Source organism: Girardinichthys multiradiatus, chromosome 3 (genome assembly GCF_021462225.1).
Source record: "Girardinichthys multiradiatus isolate DD_20200921_A chromosome 3, DD_fGirMul_XY1, whole genome shotgun sequence".
NCBI lineage: Eukaryota > Metazoa > Chordata > Actinopteri > Cyprinodontiformes > Goodeidae > Girardinichthys > Girardinichthys multiradiatus.
Window position 1 is genome coordinate 32,893,032 of NC_061796.1, and position 16,186 is coordinate 32,909,217.

General features: G+C 39.3%; 1 protein-coding gene across 1 annotated transcript in view; it reads right to left on the reverse strand.

Moving 5' to 3' along the window:
* LOC124866135 overlaps positions 1-16,186 on the reverse strand; it is a 34,379-nt gene that overhangs the window by 10,246 nt on the left and 7,947 nt on the right. Inside the window, 11 exon segments of the mRNA XM_047361814.1 lie at positions 1,621-1,792; positions 4,875-6,331; positions 6,448-6,663; positions 6,822-6,832; positions 11,679-11,716; positions 11,991-12,032; positions 12,034-12,082; positions 14,213-14,479; positions 14,607-14,885; positions 15,320-15,586; positions 15,744-16,022. Of these exon segments, the coding sequence (XP_047217770.1) occupies positions 1,621-1,792; positions 4,875-6,331; positions 6,448-6,663; positions 6,822-6,832; positions 11,679-11,716; positions 11,991-12,032; positions 12,034-12,082; positions 14,213-14,479; positions 14,607-14,885; positions 15,320-15,586; positions 15,744-16,022 (3,077 nt within the window).

A 16,186-nucleotide genomic window follows, 5' to 3' on the forward strand; every position in this document is an offset into this window, starting at 1 on the left:
TTGTCTTTGTACTCATGAAGATAAACTTACAGTTACAAAATTTGACAGAAGTGGCTGTTAAGTGATATGAGAATATGAGCACATATAAGACAAACAGGGGGGAAATGTTGGAATAATTGAATATAGATTTATCTTATATTTTCTCCTATTCTTTAACTTGACTATTTGATTATATAACCTTTCATGATGTATGTGTGAGTAAAGGATGTGTGAGTTTGTCTGCAGGCAAAGGTCATAAATAGGAGCTGAATTAGCAGAGAAGGAAGCAGCCCAGTTGAGGAGGTCATAAAGATGAAGGCACGGCTGACCCTACAAGTTGGAGGAGACTGTGGGAAATGTGTTGTTAATGTATAAAGCTGTTTATGACCTGTTTACGATGCAGCTGTTGTTTTCCCCCATCCTTTAGAGAACAATGTTTTATGTAAACTAGGGACCCCCGAAAGACAATAAAAAGAGGAGGCGGAAAGATGCTGTTCAGAATGATTGGGGACTTGTAACTGAACATGTTTCTGATCGTTCTCCTCGTACAAGTAAAATAACTAACATTTTGTCTCTCTCTCTCCTTTTTGTGTTGTTATAAATATTGTTAGGTTGTTTAAACCTGACACATCCCATTAAACATCCCATCCCATTACAATGGCACCGCCCGAGAGACCTCCGTGTTCATATTCTGAAAATAAAGGCGGTTCACCAAAAATTATTAGTGTTTCTGTAAAATCACATTTCTAAAAGAACACGTCTGCAAAATTACTTGCAGAGTTTGTCTTTTACCAGTTAAGATCACAGTCAAACTTTAAATTACAGGCAATAATGTTTCTTATAAATGTATCAAAGAAAAACCTTGAGTTGAAGATCAGTAAACTTAATATTTAAATTAATTAAACATTTAAATGTTATGTATAAAGTTAATTTCCTCTCTTACTGTTTGTGTTTCCACTCCAATTGTCTACAGATGTATACAAAGTATTTAAAGATGCTCGTAACTGTACCAAACCTATTATTCAGTCTTACCTACTACAGAGATGACTACAGGCTGAGATGTTTGATATCTCAAAGTTTTACTGTTAAAGGCCTGGCAGCTGTAGTTTCCACAATCATCCATTTTAACATATATGAGCCAAAGGGCTGATCCATAATCAGGCAGAAGCTTTCCATTAAGAAACCATTGAAACATGGCAGCAGGTCTGGAGTCAGCTGAGCAGAACAGTCTGATGTCTGACACTCAAAGTATTCTTGAGATGGAAAGCTGAACAGTTTTACTTTTTCTGGCCCATCTGTAAATTTTAGAATATATATATAAAAAAAAAAAAAAAACATACATTGCAAAATAAAAAAAAAAAAGCTTTCCCAGCATGAAACTTCTTCACTGAAAGCTGACGTTTCAAATATACATGCATACCTGTAATGGCCGTTTTTCAGCTGGTGATATCATAAATGATACTTTTTCTGGCACCATCTGCAATGTGCAGAGTATGTAAAAAAAATCAAAAACACAAAACAACAACCGTATAGTTGTAAAAATGAAACTTTCTGCTTTAAATATTCATGCAAATTTGAAGCAGGAGAGAAATGTGCAACAGTCAAATTACAGAGAAACTTACAATTAATGGAAGGTTTTACTGGATCATTGAAGTCTTCACTGAAGTAACTGAACACACGACGCCTCATTAGCTCCAGTTCACAGCGTGTAACATTGATTATAGTCAGAGTGGATCCTCCATCAGTGATCTGAACTCTGTCACTGACTGTAACCTCAGAGCTGCTGTTCATCCAGAGGAAATCAGGGGAAAATCTAGATGCAGAACAAAAGAGACTGACAGAACTGCTGAACTTTATCATGTCTGTGTAGTTTGATTTCACAGCAACATTGGAAACACGTGTTGTGGGTCAGAACATGGAACAAAATTAACTCGTCAATTTTTAACAAAAACTATGTGTCTGTCTATTTATTGAGAATGACATTGTGAAACAATGGACATATTAAACAAAACAAATGAACATTTAGATACCATAGTTTGAGTTTACTATACTCGTTGAATTGTGCGATTCAGCAGCTGTGGTAAATATACAGTCTAAATGTTTCACTGACCTCAAAATTAATCATCAGGTAGTCACTCAATTACCCACTTTTTGACATGTCGGAATACTTTGTTACATAGTTTTATCCATGATAATAATGAAAAAACATTTTTCAGTATTTCTTGGAAATGGCTGACAGCATATCTGGTGGGGTCTGGAGCCAATAATAATATTAGCATCACCAAATCTACCCTGTGTTAAGGTGGGGAGACAGACCACAATAACTTTCCATTTTTGGAAAGTAGAGCATTTGCTGGAAGTTGAGAGAATATAGGAGAGTCAATACTGATGGTGTCATTCTCATCAGAGGAGGAGTCCCTCATGGTTCCCACCGCAGGTGGTGGGCCCACTGGGCTTGGAACAGCCGGGTCCCGCGAGAAGCAACCCGGCCACCGGGCGCTCTCAGATGAGCCCCGACACTAGGCCTGGCTCCAGGGTGGGACCCTGGCTCCGCCGAACCAGGCGACGTCACGTGCCTCGATTTTTTGGTCCTCATAAATGCGTCTTGAACCGCTCTTTGTCTGACCCGTCACCCTGAGCCTGTTTGCCATGGGAGACCCTATCAGGGGCATTTAAGACCCAGACAACGTAGCTTCTAGGATCATCCGAGCACTCAAACCCCTCCACCACGTTAAGGTGGCGGTTCAAGGATAAACATTTGTTTTTATTTTTATATATTTAAATGTTCTACATTGTTTGCTATAAATTGTTAATATGTTCTGTTTTGTTAATAAATGTTTCTTTTTGTTTAAATTGAGACTTGTGTAACATTTGTTATTATTGTGTCATTTCTCTAATGTAAATGATGGTAGAAAAAGGAATATCAGCCTCAAGAATCAGCCCAAAAAACTCGGCTGCGCATATCGGGTATCAGCTAGACCGATGTCAAAATAATCTGTATTAATATTGGCTTTAAAAAACCTGTATTGGTCGATCTCGAGTTGGAACTATACCAGATGCTTTTTTATTGTATTTCTTTGCATTATTTTTTTTATTCCTATTCTTTTGTTTATGTTAGTATTAGCATTTATAAAATCTCAAACATTAAAATTTTGTTCAAATACTGTGAGGCCCGTCAGTTATATAAAATACACTTTCCAAAACAACACATACTGTATTCAGACTTACCAGAAACATTTATACGAAAACGGTCAGAATTTTGATAGCCTGACGTTTTGCTGTTAATGGCCTGACACTGGTAGACCCCACTATGATTTGTCTGAATGTCAGGTTAAGATGCAGTCCTGTAGAAATCTGGATTCCACTCAGAAATATTTCAATTCAGCTGGATGTCCGTTCCTTCCTCATTAAATTCTTGTGATGGAAACACTTCCAGAAATGTGCACTCTGGGCCATCTAAAGGAGTAGGAAACAGAAAGAAAGGAACCCTTACATTTTTTCTAATTGAAGGCTAGCAGTGTGCTGCACCATCTGGCGTTAGGCTTTTTAAATGGAATTTTATTTTAATATTTTGTATACATCATTTGTTCATTGTTAATTGTTTAAATTCTCCCAAATGATGAAGACTCTAACTGGATCACTGATGTTCCATGGTCATAGCGGGATACACTGACAAAAGTCAGAGTGGATCCTCCATCAATGATCTGAACTCTATTACTGACTGTAACCTCAGAGCTGCCATTCATCCAGAGAAAAGAGAGACGACCCAAAGGAGGAGCAGAACAGACTACAGGCCTGTGGAACTTGAAGTCCACACCTTGCGGCGTTACTGCTACATTGGAGATTGACTCTGTGGGTGTGTTAAAACAGGTTATGTGGTTGCCATCATTTTTACAAAGAAGCAACAAAAACCATGAATCAAGTCTAAATCCTGTTGTGATCAAAACTCTGGTTTTAAAGTTACAGTTTTGTTACCTACAGAATACAGCCATGAGGAGGTAGTAGGACAAACCGCCTCAATTATTGCATCACACAAAACATTTGAATTGCTTTTGATTGAGGAAATAAGGAGAGCAGAGTAAACAGGTTCTTTAAGTGTAAACTTTGAACTTCCAACTTTGTTGTTTTTTTCAGTTTAATGACTTGTTAGGGAAAATATTATTTGATTTTGAAACTATAGATATCATTATTCAAAGGCATGTTCCTTCTTGTGATAAACAAAACATTGTTTAACTGGAGGCACTATATATGAAATAGAGCAACACTGTTAAGGTATGGAATGAAGGTGTTAGAATAATTACTATGAACAAGATTGCTCTGAAATTACATAGAAAAACTCCTAACTGCTGGCTCATTAATAATCCGTTTTCTGACTTTATTTAGTAGAATAAGGATCAACATTGGATTCGACTTTAAGGAAAATGCTGCTGTTGTCACTCACATAAACCTCTTCTAAATGTAAATAGCTGGGCCCGTATTAACAAATATTCTGAGAGTCCTCTCAGAGAGATCCTATCTTAGCGTAAAATATTCTTCTGAGGAGTATCAGCTTAAGAGTGATTCAGCTCACTGCTGAGAGTGACTTTTATTGACAAGGAGACAACAGACATTTCTAAGATGTGGTTGAGGTGAGGTGTGGTTGATGTGGTTGCAAGGTGTGACGCTTTCTTCTAAGAGCTGTGGTTGGTTGTTACAAAAATAAAAAAACAATACCAATTGAGCTCCTAGTAATTAAGGGACAGAATTTCAACTGGATTAAGAAATGTGTAAGTTATGATGATGAAATTTATCAAAATTAAATTAATTGTCACACAGCATCAAAATAATATTTAAATGAACCTCATTTCATACAGAGTCCAAAAACAAAACAACCCAGTAGAGCGAGGCAAGAGTACCCAAGTCTATGAGGCCGGCAGTGGAGATGCAGGCTGTCTGGAGGCCGGTGGCGACAGAGATGCAAGAGTCTAGGAGGCCGGCGGCATGGCCAGAGGAACCCACGAAGCAAAGAGTCAGGCGGTCTGCGACGTGGCGAGGACCGCGGCGGAGGCTTGGACCCAGGCAGGAACCCTGGGGAACTGGAGTCAGGCTCTGGTGTGTCATGTAGTGTGTCAGGCTGAGGTGTAGCAGGCTGGTGTGTGTCAGGCTGAGGTGTAGCAGACTGGTGTGTGTCAGGCTGAGGTGTAGCAGGTTGGTGTGTGTCAGGCTGAGGTGTAGCAGGTTGGTGTGTGTCAGGCTGAGGTGTAGCAGGTTGGTGTGTGTCAGGCTGAGGTGTAGCAGGTTGGTGTGTGTCAGGCTGAGGTGTAGCAGACTGGTGTGTGTCAGGCTGAGGTGTAGCAGACTGGTGTGTGTCAGGCTGAGGTGTAGCAGACTGGTGTGTGTCAGGCTGAGGTGTAGCAGGTTGGTGTGTGTCAGGCTGAGGTGTAGCAGGTTGGTGTGTGTCAGGCTGAGGTGTAGCAGGCTGGTGTGTTTCAGGCTGAGGTGTAGCAGGCTGGTGTGTGTCAGGCTGAGGTGTAGCAGGCTGGTGTGTGTCAGGCTGAGGTGTAGCAGACTGGTGTGTGTCAGGCTGAGGTGTAGCAGGCTGGTGTGTGTCAGGCTGAGGTGTAGCAGACTGGTGTGTGTCAGGCTGAGGTGTAGCAGGCTGGTGTGTGTCAGGCTGAGGTGTAGCAGGTTGGTGTGTGTCAGGCTTAGGTGTAGCAGGTTGGTGTGTGTCAGGCTGAGGTGTAGCAGGCTGGTGTGTGTCAGGCTGAGGTGTAGCAGGTTGGTGTGTGTCAGGCTGAGGTGTAGCAGACTGGTGTGTGTCAGGCTTAGGTGTAGCAGACTGGTGTGTGTCAGGCTGAGGTGTAGCAGACTGGTGTGTGTCAGGCTGAGGTGTAGCAGGTTGGTGTGTGTCAGGCTGAGGTGTAGCAGGTTGGTGTGTGTCAGGCTGAGGTGTAGCAGGTTGGTGTGTGTCAGGCTGAGGTGTAGCAGACTGGTGTGTGTCAGGCTGAGGTGTAGCAGGTTGGTGTGTGTCAGGCTGAGGTGTAGCAGACTGGTGTGTGTCAGGCTTAGGTGTAGCAGACTGGTGTGTGTCAGGCTGAGGTGTAGCAGACTGGTGTGTGTCAGGCTGAGGTGTAGCAGGTTGGTGTGTGTCAGGCTGAGGTGTAGCAGGTTGGTGTGTGTCAGGCTGAGGTGTAGCAGGCTGGTGTGTGTCAGGCTTAGGTGTAGCAGACTGGTGTGTGTCAGGCTTAGGTGTAGCAGACTGGTGTGTGTCAGGCTGAGGTGTAGCAGACTGGTGTGTGTCAGGCTGAGGTGTAGCAGACTGGTGTGTGTCAGGCTGAGGTGTAGCATGTAGTGTGTCAGGCCCTGAGTCAGGCTGTAAAGCCAGGAGCACCCCCCAAAGAAAAACCAAGAGGCGCTCATGACCTGGTTGTGGAGGCAGCCAGCCCACGGGCTCCTCCGGAGCATGGCGAGGTTGTGGAGGCAACCCACCCACACGCACGCGCCCCCCGGAACTAGGCGAGGAAGTGTAGGCAGCCTGCCCACGGGACCCTCCTTTGGTCCTTCAGTCTCCTCCATTTCCTGGAGCAACATGGGTGAATGTACTATCTCTTCCTCTTCACCATACATTTTCTTCAATTCCTCCTTCTGTTGTCGTTCCCACTTCTTCAGCTCTTTTAGTTTGTCTTGGTTTGGTCCTGGTACTGGCTAGTTCGTAATGTCACGTTCTGTGTTTGGATTGGACCAATGCGCAGACAAGAGCTTGGGAGCCGCATGATTAAATGAGTTACCAACTTTATTAAGCGATTTCCAGGTGAAGCAAAAAAAACACTTCAGGTATCACAACAGTCCAGACAAAAACTTACATGAGAGTTCACTGCGGGACATGTAGAGAAACAGAACCAGGAATAGTGACGGAGGAACCAGGACCAACAAAGAACACAGAGCAACTAATATACAGGGAGAAAACAAAGGCAGGTAATCACATGAACTAAGAACAGGTGTGGCAAGGAGACAGGGAGGCAGAAGGGACAGGTGGAACTAATTAACAATAAAGGGAAACATAGACCTAAGCAACAGTTAACACAAAAACACAAACCAAGTCCAAAGATGTCATACCAGGACATGTACAAGTGCATAGATGATTATACTGTCGAATAAAAACAAGTAAAATGCATATTCTCCGGCCACTGCATAATAAGGTGTATAATAAACACTGTTTTAGTACCAAGTTGAACCCCTTTAGATTCTGGAGCACATATTCACCAAGACGTTTGCAACATTCCCCACATATTTTGGTTCATATCGACATTACAACATTATGTGACTGCTGCAGACTTTTTGGCAGCAATTCCACAAGGCTAATCCCCTGTTCCACCACATCCTGAAGTTGCTGCCTCACTATCCTGTTAGCTGGCAAGAGTGACCCCCAGTGTGGTTGTCTACTGCTTTATCTGATCTGCTTCAAGGTTCAAATTACTGTTTGTCATCAGAGATGGTTTTCCTTGTTACAACCAGATATCTTGTTTGTCACAAGTGGTTTTTTTTACGTTATCGAATTCATTTGATTGCCGCCTTTCTATCACCTTGAAACAGTTCCCTCAGTCTCCCACGGTCAGCATGACCATAAAAGAGCTGGAGCGCAAACACTGGTTCAACTCGGGTACCGCAGAATACTTGGTTATTCTGCTCAAACTGCAACAGGTGATGCCCATTGTTGATGAGTCATGTTTGGTTTGCAAAACAGGTGAAAATGCGTATCGGTGCACAACAAAATACCAAAGTTCTAAGGCATGCGAATGGAACCGGTTCAAGAATGACATTCCTTCTGTGGAAAAACACTGGAGAAGAACCTAACAAAGGTTATCTTACCCATCTCTTTCATGTTTACACACCATCCCGTGCCCTTCATTCCTCTTCTGACTCTCTTCCCTTTATGCCACGTTCCTCCCTCTTCACCATGGGACTCAGGTCTTTTAGCTGCTCTGCTCCCAAACTCTGGAATGAGCTGCTATTGTATCTCCAAATGACATCATCTCTGCACACTTTCAAATCTCTCCTTAAAACTCACCTGTTCAGACTAGCATACCCCACTTGACCCACACGTTGCACCACAAACATTCATCTGTGTTTTATTTGTTGTTCTCTTTGTAGTACTGTTGTGAACTTTTGTTCACAATATGTTGTGTTAATGTTATTGATGTAAAGCGACCTTGAGAGTCTTAGGGATGTTACTTAAGTTTATATGTGAGTTTCTTATAAAAAGATTTATTATTATTATTGTTATTATATACATGGATGGTGTTTACTGGGACAAGATACAGGTTAGACTGATTAACTAAACGTGGAACGGCTGTCAAAGAGCTTGTACTAGGGGAACTGAGCATGGACAATGACAAAAACCTTTTACACACTAATAGAAGAAGAGGATCAGGTAAACGATAACAACTAAACTGGACACCACCAGTATCACGATCCCAGGGGAAATACTTCTCTAATTCTAACCCTAAGATGTTCATTCAAGCTCATGTCATTATCAGCATCCATGTCTTTCACCAGGGTCCGAGCTCCAAGAGAAAACAAACATCAGCTAATAAACTTCTCTAATTGCCACCTCTGTGTTTTTCTTATTTGTGAGTCTTTTCAGGTTGAATTTTCATCTAAACCTAACGTAGTGGTTTCTGAACTCTTTATTGTTGTGAGCGGTTTATTTATTTGAAAGGTCTAATGCCCAATCCAAATCTCAGTTTAATCTCAAAATGTAAATATGCCAGAGTTAGTAAAATAAGAAAACATTTTATTTTTAATCTGTTGTTCTTTAGCAGGACATTAGGTCCTGTATTAAGACAACACACTTCACAGAGAAACACAAACGCAGCTTGGGTTTTTCTATCCTTACATGGACTTTTCATTTACTTCTATTCATTTTTCATCCAATTATATTGCCTAACCCTAACCCTAAACCCAACCATTACCAGTACATACCTAATCTTAACTATGTGACTATATTTGTGCTTTTTAAGCTAAATCTTTAAACTGCATTCCAGAATGCCAATTTTACCAAACATTTCTTGGAGTAGCTCAGCCTGTTAAGGGCACACAATGCTGTCCCTGGTATCAAATTGTAGGGCAGATTCTCTCATTTTAACAGATGCCAAACATGAAGCATTTTAACCTGATCTTGTCTGAAAGGTAGCTGCCGGAAAATGGAATTTATGGGAAAAAATAAATTTTTCATCAGATGTTATGTGAAGCATAAAAGCCAATAGTGCATTTAGCAATCCTGTTTGAAATCCAGCTTGCCATACATTGTTTAAAAGGTTATGATCTGCACTTTCTGATGAACAAAGTCTGGTCCTCCTCCCATTAATTGTATGATTGCAGTGACCCATTATGGTTGTGCTTTCTAAAATTAAATCTTAAGGTTCACTGCAGAATTCAAAATTTAGCAAACTTTTCCTGAACCAGCTCAGCAAGTGAATGTCATTAAAAAGAAGACAAAACAAGGAAGTTTCCCTGTCTGTTGTAAAAGTTGAGCTGACCGTTTCAGGAGAATTATTTTAAGTTTTTGGACTATTTGTTTTCATATGTGAATCTAACTGCATGTAAACTTCAAACATAGTTCGAGTCCCTGAAGTTTTTCTTCAAGTTTGATTTTAATGTTTGGATTATACTTACAACAATCTCCTAAAAAGAAAGAAAACATGTTTATGTTGTATTCAAGTAAACATATTTTCTTTCTTTTTAGGAGATTGTTGTAAGTATATTTATCCAAACATTAAATATACTTACAACAATCTCCTAAAAAGAAAGAAAATATGTTTATGTTGTAGTCAAGTATGGCTTGGATGTAGGACACATATTTGCATTTTTTCATGCACTTCTGCAGAATCTAATGATATTAATAACAAGATAAGTTTTCTCATGATAACTACATATTTCTTTAGGAAACACGTTTTTTTAACTTGAGATGATTATTATGCTCTGATGCCGGTTTAACAATCCTAGTCAAATAATTGCCGTGGGACTGTAGTTAAAACAGTGAAAACAGATGAAGACAATATCAGTCTGGTTTATTTGGTAAAGAAACATTAGAATAAGTGACAAAAATCAATACACTCTTCATGTTCACATATATCATATTACTGACAGCAGAATCCAATGGGCTATAAGTTAGACAATGATTCCTGAAAATGCTCATAACAAATTATTATGGCATCCCCAGAACGACACGGCAGGACCTAGTCAATGTTCTTGGAAAATGTTGACCAATTTCACTGTCTCCTCCAATAAGGCCAAAGGTGTTCATATTATTGTCTGCACATTACAGTACTTAAACATTAAAAATGGTTAAATGATTTTATAAAATAAGATGTGATAATTGGACAGATTTTCCAGGAAATGGTTTATTTAAGGTGAATTCAATCATATTTTCTAACGGATTCAAACCAGTGTTTATTTTATTAAAGCTTTTCTGTATGAAACCCAAATAATTAACAAAGATAAATAAATACAAAATTAAGATGCCAGAAAATAATCAAACAAAAGAAGTAGCAATGTCAAACTGAAGATATTTAAAAAAATAAACAAATACATTTCTTTTCCCTTCCTCTAGTGATGACGTTTTATCTTCTAAACATTTGCTGTATTAGAAGAAAACAACAAATTAGACTTTATCGTAATTAATGACTGTATGATGCCTTCACTCATCGCTACAAACCTTGTGGATTTTATATTGTCTTGTCATATATTCCTGAGTCGTTCTCATACACATGTTCTTCTCCTAGAAAAAACAACAAAAAACATAAATATTTTTTTATGTCATTGGAAAATTAGTATTTAGGATAATAGTTATAATAAACTATCCAATTTTAAAGAGGAAAACACATTATGCTAACATAATGAAAGGATATGTTTGAGTAATTAATATATTATTTGCAGTATTTAACTCTCAGCATCTTTTCCTTTGATATGAATACAGATATATATATTTTTTATTGAGGCTGAATCTAACAGGTAATTCAAACGAGGCAAAGATTTATAATGTAATTTTAGTTACAACCCATAAAAATACAAAAACAGCTTCAGACTTCAGAACCTTGGTGTAAAAAGCTGAATAGTCATTAAAAAAGTTAAAACATTTAGGATTATGCCTGTGTGATTGGTTCAGATTACCAATTATTACCTAAGTTAAACTAATTAGAACCTAGGCCAACAAATGGCCCATTTTAGAATTAGTTTAACTGGAGAACACCTTCAGCTGCATCCATGCAGGCATATGATAAGGTCATGCATGAACAGATGCATGTTAATGTTCCTGGGCATGTTAGAAGGTCACATGTGGTATGCAGAAGCATCATTGCAGAACGCTCTGCAGTTGAACTGAGGGTGCAGGAGATCATCTCAAGCATTAGGAAAATGGCAAGAAAATCTCCTGTTTGGTGGCTAGTGATAGATTAGGAGCTTAATGATTACCTTTATGCAAATGGAGATTTTCACTTTTTTGATCTTCACTTATTTTAAATGTGTCTATGGTTTTTGGAGCTGTTTTACAACAAACCATTTCAGTTCGTTTATATGTTTGTCTAACAAATATTGGCACAGCAGAATCTGTTATTTAGTTTAAAACACTTAAAGTAAGATTAAAACAGTTTTAGAAGCAGGTATTTTATTCTAAAAGTGCTTGTCTATCGAATGAGTAAAGATCCTTTTTAAATACTAACCTGTCTTGCTGGAGTGAGGTTTGGTGTTGACACTTTTTCTAAATATGGAAAGAAGACAAGTATAGATAAATATAGTCAGACAGTCAAATAAAACAGGCATCTACAATATATTTCTTTTCTACGAGCATAATAGGAATATAACTGTAAAAAATTACAGCACCATACTAATAAAGAATTTTGATGAAAGGTCATCATTATTTAATTTGCAATAAATACTGCCTAAAAGTTACAAATCTATATTTGTTTTTATGTTTACTGTGTAGCTTACTGTAAAACTGTAAAATATGCAGTTTATATCTTAAAGTCACTCACTTCCTTTTATAAATAAAGTAGCTTCCAGCTGCTCCACCAGTAACATGTGATTATTATTCCAGCAATAGCTCCACCTGAGAGGCCTCCAGGTTCTCCAGAATCTACGGTAAAACAAAAGAAGAAAATGACAAATTTTATTATCTAGCCTAAAACAATATCTTTTTGGATTGTATGAGTAATTATTAGACTAAGATTTTTACAACAATTGTCTGAAGAGGCTACATTAGAAACTCCAGTGATTGAGATTTGTTTCCTGTCAAACTTTAATATACAGTACAGACCAAAAGTTTGGACACACCTTCTCATTCAAAGAGTTTTCTTTATTTTCATGACTATGAATATTGTAGCTTCACACTGAAGGCATCAAAACTATGAATTAACACATGTGGAATTATATACTGAACAAAAACGTGTGAAACAACTGAAAATATGTCTTATATTCTAGGTTCTTCAAAGTAGCCACCTTTTGATTTGATTACTGCTCCGCACACTCTTGGCATTCTGTTGATGAACTTCAAGAGGTAGTCACCTGAAATGGTTTTCACTTCACAGGTGTGCCCTGTCAGGTTTAATAAGTGGGATTTCAAGCCGTATAAATGGGGTTTGGACCATCAGTTGTGTTGTGCAGGAGGTGGATACAGTACACAGCTGATAGTCCTACTGAATAAACTTAGAATTTGTGTTATGGCAAGAAAAAAGCAACTAAGTAAAGAAAAACGAGTGGCCATCGTTACTTTAAGAAATGAAGGTCAGTCAGTCCGAACAATTGGGAAAACTTTGAAAGTGTCCCCAAGTGCAGTCGTAAAAACCATCAAGCGCTACAAAGAAACTGGCTTACATGAGGACCGGCCCAGGAAAGGAAGACCAAGAGTCACCTCTGCTGTGGATGATAAGTTCATCCGAGTCACCAGCCTCAGAAATCGCAGGTTAACAGCAGCTCAGATTAGAGAACAGGTCAATGCCACACAGAGTTTTATCAGCAGACACATCTCTAGAACAACTGTTAAGAGGAGACTGTGTGAATCAGGCCTTCATGGTAAAATAGCTGCTAGGAAACCACTGCTGAGGACAGGCAACAAGCAGAAGAGACTTGTTTGGGCTAAAGAACACAAGGAATGGACATTAGACCAGTGGAAATGTGTGCTTTGGTCTGATGAGTCCAAGTTTGAGATCTTTGGTTCCAACCACCGTGTCTTTGTGCGGCGCAGAAGAGGTGAACGGATGGACTCTACATGCCTGGTTTCCACCGTGAAGCATGGAGGAGGAGGTGTGATGGTGTGGGGGTGCTTTGCTGGTGACACTGTTGGGGATTTATTCAACATTGAAGGCATATTGAACCAGCATGGCTACCACAGCATCTTGCAGCGGCATGCTATTCCATCCGGTTTGCATTTAGTTGGACCATCATTTATTTTTCAACAGGACAATGACCCCAAACACACCTCCAGGCTGTGTAAGGGCTATTTGACCAAGAAGGAGACTGATGGGGTGCTGCATCAGATGACCTGGCCTCCACAGTCACCGGACCTGAACCCAATCGAGATGGTTTGGGGTGAGCTGGACCGCAGAGTGAAGGCAAAAGGGCCAACAAGTGCTAAGCATCTCTGGAAAGTCCTTCAAGACTGTTGGAAAACCATTTCAGGTGACTACCTCTTGAAGCTCATCAACAGAATGCCAAGAGTGTGTGGAGCAGTAATCAAAGCAAAAGGTGGCTACTTTGAAGAACCTAGAATATAAGACATATTTTCAGTTGTTTCACCACTTTTTTGTTCAGTATATAATTCCACATGTGTTAATTCATAGTTTTGATGCCTGCAGTGTGAAGCTACAATATTCATAGTCATGAAAATAAAGAAAACTCTTTGAATGAGAAGGTGTGTCCAAACTTTTGGTCTATCTGTATGTTGTCTCAATCTAAGCATTTCATTTTCTAGAATTTACATTGAATTAATATGATGCATGAGGTCCAGATATTCAAATAAAAGATGGCTGGTTACATTGTATGACTGTAAATAAAGAAATATGTACCAAATTATGAGTTGCTAAACTGCCCTATTTACATGATTCTCAAATAAAAAAAATGTGGAGATACTTTAGAATGTAAAGTTGTCTTAAACATTTACCCTTTATGGTTTATTTTCTTCCTCTGACTGTAATGTATTCATAACTTTAAAAAGCTTATGGCATACAGTTGTTGTGCAACATGTTTTATTCAGTTTTACCCACTACAGAGATGGCGGAAGGCAGTGATGTTTGATAAATCCCAGTTTTGTTGTTAAAAGCCTGACAGCTGTAGTTTCCACCCTGTCTCATTTGAACATTGATGAGTTTGAGCTCTGCTCCTGAATTGGGCAGCAGGTCTCCATTCAGAAACCACTGAAATATTGCAGCAGGTCTGGAGTCTGCTGAACATGAGAGGAGCACGTCTGAGCCTTCCACAAAGTGCTGTTGATGTGGAGATATTGTCAGCTCTATGTTTTCCGGGCCATCTGCACATGTTGACGTAAAAAACACCAGAAGTTAAACTCTTACACATGAACCTTTATCAGTGCGGGGCCACAGTTTGATCTTTGAAAGCTGCAAGAATTACATAAATCACGATCTTCAGAAACTCACAGTTGATGGGGAGGTTTACAGGGCCACTGCTATCACTGCTAAAATAATTAGACACATAACATCTGTATAATCCCTGGTCATATCGGGTCACTTTGACTATAGTCAGAGTGGCTCCTCCGTCAGTGATCTGAAGTCTGTCACTCCCTGTAACCTCAGAGCTGTTGCCCCTCCAGGAGAAAGACGGGGAGAATCCAGTTGCAGAGCAGAAGAGGCTGACAGAACTGCTGAACTCAACCAGGTCTGTGGGGTTTGAATTAACCTTAAGACTGGAAATACGCGCTGTAGATTGAAACACAGGCATTATTTAATACTAATATTGAATTGTCCAAAATAAATAACCAGATCTTGACTCAACTGTGCATCACCCTAACTGAAGACTCAAAACCACACTGCATGGTTCTGCTAAAACACATACTGTTGTTTCTGTCCTCTCAAATCTTATTTGTCTGTGCAGAAATATGTAAAATGTCTACCTGATTATCTTCACAAATAAGGTAATTAAGTTTAAGTTGTTATATCATATAACAAAACTCAAGAATATCTGCTGTTCATACTTCACTTACTAAAAAATCCATCATTTGCCTTCAGAAACCTAAGTGCTTAAAATATCAAGTTTCCTACTTAGGCTATATGAATATTTTTTGAAACCATTATATTTCCTACATAATCTAGAAAATCAGGATTCTTTTCCTAGAAAGATTTTTTACACTTACCAAGTACAGAAACAGTAGATGGATGGGATGTTTGAAATCTTAATGTTTTGGTGTTAGAGGCCTGACAGATGTAGCTTCCACTTTGCTTCGGCTGAATGTTTACCAGTCTGAGCTGTGGTCCAGTATGAGGCAACTGGTCTCCGTTGAGAAACAAAATAAATTCAGCAGAAGGTTTGGACTCAGGTGAACAGATCAGGGTAATGTCTGATCCTTCCTCATAGTATTCTTTCGATGGTGACACCTTCAGTTGTATATTTTCTGGCCCATCTGCATGGTAAAAACAGGGCAAAAAATGGTTAAATGTTAATGGAACTAATTCCTTTACATTGCTGTTTGTAAAGTTACCCAAAAATTTGAAATTACAGAAAGAGGGTGATGTTTATTAATTTTAGGAGGAAGTGATCTTCAAGTGTGCTTAGCTTACAACTGATAAAGAGGATTACTGGATCACGTCTGCCATCGGTGACAGGACTGAACACATGACAGATGTATGGTCCTTGATCATATCGGGTCACATTGAGTATAGTCAGAGTGGATCCTCCATCAGTGATCTGAACTCTTTCACCAGCTGTAACCTCAGAGCTGCTGTTCATCCAGAGGAAAGAGAGAGAGGATCCAGAGGAGGAGCAGGACAGGCTGACTGTGCTGTTGAACTCAAGCAAGTTTGAACTTTGTGGAGTAACTTTTACATTTAGGATTGGCTCTGTAGTTGGAAAAAAAAGTTATATCTGATAAATGCTATTGGTAGAAGGACAAAGGTCAGATTTACAAGCTTTAATTTATGGTTTATAAAGAAACATGCCTTTACAACAGTTTGTTTCATGAATTTGGATGATTTTATATTTTATCACTTAATCACACAGCAAT